General features: G+C 54.7%; 1 protein-coding gene across 1 annotated transcript in view; it reads left to right on the top strand.

Moving 5' to 3' along the window:
- Positions 1–1,128: 1,128 nt before the first annotated feature.
- LOC102045157 (non-lysosomal glucosylceramidase) overlaps positions 1,129–6,784 on the top strand; it is a gene marked incomplete at its 5' end in the record, with an annotated part of 7,640 nt that continues 1,984 nt past the window's right edge. Inside the window, 10 exon segments of the mRNA XM_014310062.2 lie at positions 1,129–1,282; positions 1,550–1,854; positions 2,191–2,295; positions 2,934–3,041; positions 3,521–3,672; positions 3,824–3,930; positions 4,075–4,217; positions 4,547–4,662; positions 6,430–6,621; positions 6,705–6,784. The exon segment at positions 6,705–6,784 is cut by the window's right edge and continues 1,984 nt beyond it. Of these exon segments, the coding sequence (XP_014165537.1) occupies positions 1,129–1,282; positions 1,550–1,854; positions 2,191–2,295; positions 2,934–3,041; positions 3,521–3,672; positions 3,824–3,930; positions 4,075–4,217; positions 4,547–4,662; positions 6,430–6,621; positions 6,705–6,784 (1,462 nt within the window).

The following is a 6,784-nucleotide window of genomic DNA, read 5'->3' as shown; positions in this document are numbered from 1 at the left end:
ATTTTAGGCTGTATCCAAAACTTCCTACTGGTTGTCCTTGCTGTCCTTGGTTCTCCAAAAGCTGTTCATACCACTTTGGGGCTGTTCTTGGGTATCGGTTACACGTGCCAGTATCTCATTATTCTGTGTGTGATTGCACACTGAATTGAGATTTCTGCTAGGAAGCCAGTGTGCTGCCCAGCCACCTTCCCATAGCTCCTGTTTCCAGATAAATGAGCTGTGTCCTGTTGGAATTGTTACCACCAGCATTTAACAATGCTTGGGGTTTAGTGCTGCCATCACTTTCTGTCCTCTTCCTACTGTAACAGTTCTCTGAACGTCTCTGGTATTCTTCTGATAATTCTGCATCCATCCTTAGGTCTCTGCTCACTCCCTTGGGAGGAGCCTTGAAGCAGGGTGGCATCTCCAGCCTTTGGTACTCTCCTCCTATTGCCATAAAAGGTGACCATTTCCCTAATGTCTGTCAGTTTTTAAACAAGGATGATGCTGACAAACTAGTGATGCTGGGTCTTTGCAAGTTTTCTTGAGGCTTAAGTTACGTAACTGAATCATTCACTATGTAATTTTTTCCAGAAAAATAAGCTTCCTGCCTAGATGCACTCAGAGCTCTCCAGGCTATTGGGATGTGGTTTTTCTTCGTGCATGCCAGACATTATCATAGTCAGGATCTGTGCTTATGTTGCTCTAATGAGTTTACCTTGTACATATGTCAGAACCAGCATATAATTATCCAGCCACCTAAGGGCTTTTCTTAAATACCAGGGTGGCTCAAACGCCCTGCGAAAAGATGGAAACAATGACTGTCCCTAGAAAGTCACTGTGTCTCTGACTGCAGTGCAGATACAGAGTCATGGGATACTCTGTAGCTTCCATTCATGCCTGGTGGCTTTTCCTGCCTGATCTGTTCCTGTTCTTGGATGACTGAATCCTTTTAACCACTCCTCCCATGGAAGGTTTTTTTTTTTCCCTGTGGCGACATCATCCCTTAAAACCCTGGGCTGTACCTTCCAGGTTGTACAGGAGCTTTGGTATGCCCACTCTCATCTCCCTCAAGGTGTGTGTGAACTTCAGTTACCCTCCCTTTGGTCTTCCTTGGTTGGTTAAGAATATCTCAATTTTTCCTGGCAGGTAAAAGCAGACTGACAGAGAAGGGGGAGGTGACAGCAGCAGCAGTGTGTGCCAGCTGTAGTGTGCCCGCCCATGGGCACAAGACGCTGGAGTTAGCCCTGGCTTGGGACATGCCCTGTGTTCACTTTGGCTCCAAGGAGAAGCTGCACCTCAGGTAGGTGGGTTCTCTGCACTGGTGTTTGGCTCATACCCCCTTCTCCCTGACTAGTGTACTAAGAGGGGACCTTTTGCCACCCACTCCTGGTGGCTGTGGCCCTGCCAGCTCAGGGAGAGGGCCCTGTGTCCAGGCCCTGCTCCTCCAGCCCCTGCAGTAGCAGCTGAGTCCTGCTGTTCTCTGCAGTCCAGTGTCCCTCTGTGGTGTCCCAGGTGTGGGTTTCCCAGGTGGAGCCCACAGGGGGCTGACCAAACCCTCCCTTGGCAGGCGGTACACCCGGTTTTTTGGCAGCAAAGGTGATGCTGCTCCTGCCCTGTCCCATTACGCCCTGACACACTATGAGGAGTGGGAGAGGAAGATCGAAGCGTGGCAGAATCCCATCCTGGAGAACAGGTAGGGCAGATGGGAGCACCTTCCCCGTGGCCTCCTGGGCTTGGCTGCCACAGGAGCATCACCACCTCGGCCTCCGAGGCTGAGCTGCGGTGCCGAGGAGCGGCAGGGGCCGGCGGGGGCGGGGCTGTCCCACCTGCTCCCTGTCCTGCGGGAGTACGGAAGGTTTGCTTATTTGGAAGGTAACTCACAAGGATGTGAGGCATTCTCCAGCCTCGAGCCCTCCCATTACTGTAGCCGTGTGTTTTGAACCTGCCATGGGGGTGTTTTTCACTCTCCAGTGGGTAGGGGGCAGTGCTATTCCCAGGAAAAGCCCTTGCAGCCCTGAAGGATAGGGCATGGAGTGTTCCCCACATGCCTGGTGCTCTGTGTAGAGAATGGAACCCTCTCGGAACAGGAGCCCCTGCCTGTGCTGGGAAAGATGCCCCTGTCCAGGACCCTGTGGAGGGAGGAGCTTTGCCCCTTGTCCCCTGCCCGTGGCAGTCTCCTTTCCCTCACCACCTGCCCTGTCCTGCCAGGCCAGGAGTACCGCATGTACAACACCTACGATGTCCATTTCTACGCCTCCTTCGCTCTCATCATGCTGTGGCCCAAGCTGCAGATCAGCCTGCAGTATGACATTGGTGAGTGTCCCCAGAGCCCTGCCTTGCTGCCCGCTCAGGGCTTCACCCGGGGGAGAGACAGAGCCTTGGGGACAGCTGCTGCTGCTGCAGAGATGTGTGCCTTGGAGCCAGCATCCCCCTCCAGCCGCTCTGCTGTGCCCAGGGCTTGCAGCCCTGGAATATTGCTGCCCCAGCAGCTCTGTGCCCAGCACTGGGGGTGCCTTCTTGCCATGCTGGGGGCACCCAGCTGGCTCTGCCTGCCCTGGGGGAGGCCCTGGTTTTCCCAGCTCTGTCCTTGCCCCTTGCAGAGCAGACATGGAGCTGTTTGCAGACTCCCAGTGCTCTGGCTGGTTTTGGTGGCTGCTTGTTGCTGGCCTGGTTAGGAGTGTGGAGCACAGCCCTTTGCTGGGCTCTGGTAGGGCTGAGCCCACTGGGTTCCCTTTCCCACCCTCCCTTAAGGGGTTAGTGACAGTTGCATGTCCCCAGCTGAGTGGGGGATGGAGAGCAGCCTGTCCCCTCAGCCCTTTCCAGAGGGCTGTGATCTTGGAGCTCCAAAGGGCAGCCTGGCATGCGGGTGGCTCTGCCTGTGCTTATGTTTGAACCTTTCTGCAGCAGTTTCTGCTGCCCTTCTTACTTGTCCTGCTTTGTGTCCTCTGCAGCTGTCACTGTGGTGAATGAGGATGTCCAGCCCCGGCAGTACCTGATGTGTGGTCAGACAGCCCAGGTGAAAATGAAGAATGTGGTGCCACATGACATTGGGGACCCAGGTGAGGGGTCTGTTGGCCCTGTGGGGGAGCAGAGGGGATGCCAAGCTGCGGGAAATGGGTATGGTGTGTGAAATACACTGTTTATTGTTGTCAAGCATTGGAACTGCCTGCCTGGGAAGTTGTGGTGCCACCATCCATGGCGTATTTAAAAGCCTAGATGTGGCACTTAGGGATGTGGTTCAGTGGTAGACTTAGCAGTGCTGAGAGGTCTTTTCCAACTTAAATGATTGGGTGATTCTATATTTTCTGGGACTGGAAAGCTTGATGTGTGGGGTGGTGATGAAGACCATGCTGTATGGATCTTTTACAAGGGAGACGGAGGGAAGTAGCAGGAAGGCTGTTCTCGCTAGAAATGGCACAGGGTACAACAAATAATTTCAGTGCTGTTTGATCACAGCACCCTTGGGTCCTCGCTCCTGTGTAGGAGGAGGGATGTTTGTTGCTTGCTGCCCTGCTGCATCTGGTCTGTCCTGGTTTAGGTGACGAGCCGTGGCAGCGTGTCAATGCCTACCTGATGCACGACACTGCTGACTGGAAGGACCTCAACCTCAAGTTTGTGCTGCAGGTGTACCGTGACTACTACATGACCCGTGACTCCCTGTACCTGCGGGACATGTGGCCAGTGTGCCAGGTACTGGGAGGTCAGGCCGTGGGGCATCACCCTTCCCCACTTCCCACTTCAGGAGCCAAGCAGCTTCCTGAGAGGATGGATGCTCCCAAGCAGAGTGTGAGGAGCTTCCAGGATGTGAGGCCTGCGTGACCATGTCCTGCCTCTCCCACAGGCTGTGATGGAGTCGGAGCTGAAGTTTGACACGGATAACGACGGGCTCATTGAAAACGGAGGCTTTGCTGACCAGACATACGACGCGTGGGTGGTGCACGGAGCCAGGTGAGCAAGAGAGGCCAGGTGGGGGTTGGAGAGGGGGGCTGTGGGGAGGGGACATAGCTCAGAGCTGGGCCCTTGTATCCCATTTGTCACTGAACCCTTGAGGTGTCCCACATTGCTGATGCTTCTCTCGTTTGGCTCCGGCAGTGCCTACTGCGGCGGACTGTGGCTGGCTGCTGTGTGCATGATGTGCAAGATGGCAGAGGTGCTTGGGGATACTGAGGTCCAGCAGAAATACCTGGGCATCCTGAACAAGGGCAAGGAGGCGTTTGAGAGGATGCTCTGGAATGGTGGGTGCTCAGCAGCGGGGAACCACACTCAGCTGGCTGTGTGTCCCTTGGGAGGGAGTGGCTCCTCCTTGGATCATGGAGCCTTGTGGGGAATGGGGGAAGGAAGGGGTGATCTGTCCCTGCAAGCTGGGGAAAAAAGGAAGGGAGATGCTGCCCCTCCAAATGAAGGGGAAGGAGCAGGTGTCTAGGAAGGAATAGGTGTGGGAAAGGGAGAAGAGTCTTGAGGAAAAAGCAGCTGTGCTCCTGCCACACAGGGAGGTGTGTAGAGACAGGTCACATGAGCCAATATCTTAATCTATTGTTTTTAAACTGTATCCTGCCTTTTCTAGGAAAATACTACAACTATGATAGCAGTGGAAGTGACACGTCCATCAGCATCATGTCAGACCAGTGTGCTGGGCAGTGGTTTCTCGGAGCTTGTGGTCTGGACCAAGGGGAGTTTGAGGTAAGAGAAGGGGCTGCCTGGTGTGGTTGTGGCAAGATGGGACCTTTGACAGGAGAGAAGCACCAGCAAGGCTGGCACGTGTTGGGGGTTACACTTTAGGGCTAGTGTGGGAGGCACCTGCCTCCTGTCTCACTCGGCACACCATAGTGCAGACTGTTGGATGGGTACAGTGGAATCCATGTCAAACCAGAACCCTCTCACAGAGAGGCCATGCAAGCAGGGATGTGTAACTGCAGCTAGCTTTGGCCCCAGTGGGGTTTGCTGTGGGCAGGGTGCTATTTGTTTAAAAACGGTAGAAAAAAGTGTATGAAACTTTCCACGTTATTTGCTGCCCTGAAAAGTCCAAAATTAATATTAGAGGGATCTATGGCTTATTCCAAGTCCTGAAGGCTGTTGCTCTTCAGTTGCAAGAGAAGAATTGGCTGCAGCCTCCTCATGTCGGGGGGGATGCTCAGACCAGCCACTGCTGCTGCAACACCTTACAGAGAGAGGGGCCATGCAAAACCTTTGGGTTATTTATACCCTGAGGGCTGCTGTCACAGCAAAGCTTTCTGGTGAACATGGGCAGCAGGCAAAGGCCTCAGCTGAGTGAAGGGAGGAGCGGCTTTGTCTTTGGGAGGGTGACAAACCACTTCATTGTGTGTTGGGAAATGAGAGAGGAGCTTGAGGTGACTTTGGCTGCTCATTCCCTGCTGTGTTTAACCCAGTGTGGGGCTGGGGCTGTGCCCGGGGCTCCAGGCAGGGTCTGGCCCAGCCCTCCTGAACTAAATCCCTCCTGCAGCTCCTTTTGGGGAGGAAACAGTCGATGTGGTGCAGTCCAGAATGTGGCCAGCCTTTCCCCAGCCTCAGCCCCTTGCTGCTGAAGGTGGCACTTGTCCCTGCTCTCTGGTGAGCTCTGAGCTGACTGCAGGTGGGACTGGTGAATTCCTCTCCTCTGTTACTATGACATTTCATGGATTTTTCCATGTATTTTGCTCCATTGCCTGGCGCGTCACTCCTGTCTGTGAGCTTATTAACGTGGCCTTGGTGGGTGCACAAGTCAGCAATGAGACATAAGAACCACCTGTGCTCCAGTCCTGAAGAGAGCGTGCCCAAAAGCTTCTGCCAGAGAAGGGCACTCCAGCCCTTCACTGATTCCTGCAGCACCCTCTGGGCTTATCTCCAGAGCCACAGTGGGGAAAAGTGTCTTTTCTTGGAGTCTTGGCTTGAGCATAGAGAGGAGGGATTTGCTGCTTTTGCTTTGGACTGCCCAGCCTTCCCTGGCAAGGTCCTGCCTGGTGTCATCCCAGCCTCTGCTTGCCCTGGCTCTGGTGTCACCAGACTGACAGTAAGTGTCTGGCACGTCCCTGGGCTGTGCTGATGAGCCCCATGGCTCTTGTCTCTCTTGCAAGTGACAGCCATAAAGCAGATGAGGATGGTGTGGTTGGTCAGGCCCCCAGAGCAAGCCCACAAGCGATGGGGAAGGGCATTGGCCAGTGATTGTGGGTGAGAAGCTGTTTTTGGAGATCAGCTAGATAGATGAACCATCAGCGTCCTCTTGAGCAACGTGGAATGTGGTTCAGCGCGTCTCTGTAAAGTATTTTGGGGCCTTTTTTAACCTTTTGGTAAAAGAGACATTTCACTTCCTCCTGTTATTTTTTGAGGTGGGCATTTGTGTCTGTTAACCCAGCGGGCTATGTTGCCCTTTTCCTCATGGGAATTTCAATCCCGGTCCAGCCCCAGCCTGAGGGGTCCACATGAGCACCAAGCCCGTCTCTGTCCGCCCAGGTTTTCCCCAAGAGCCACGTCCTCAGCGCGCTCAAGACCATCTTTGAGAAGAACGTGCTGGGCTTTGCGGGCGGCACCATGGGCGCCGTGAATGGCATGAGGCCCGATGGCGTGCCCGACACCTCCAGCGTGCAGTCCAACGAGGTCTGGGTCGGCGTGGTCTACTCCCTGGCTGCCACCATGATCCAGGAGGTGAGCGGGGAGGATGCTGCTCTGCTGTGCTCACCAGGGTGTGCTCCGTGGGCGTGCTGACGGTGCTGTTCCCTCTCGTGCAGGGCATGGTGGAGGAAGGCTTCCGTACGGCAGAGGGCTGCTACCGGACAGTGTGGGAGCGGCTGGGGGTGGGGTTTCCTAA

This window comes from Geospiza fortis, unplaced genomic scaffold, assembly GCF_000277835.1.
Source record: "Geospiza fortis unplaced genomic scaffold, GeoFor_1.0 scaffold174, whole genome shotgun sequence".
NCBI classification, from domain to species: Eukaryota; Metazoa; Chordata; class Aves; order Passeriformes; family Thraupidae; genus Geospiza; species Geospiza fortis.
This window is presented reverse-complemented; position numbering and strand designations above follow the sequence as displayed.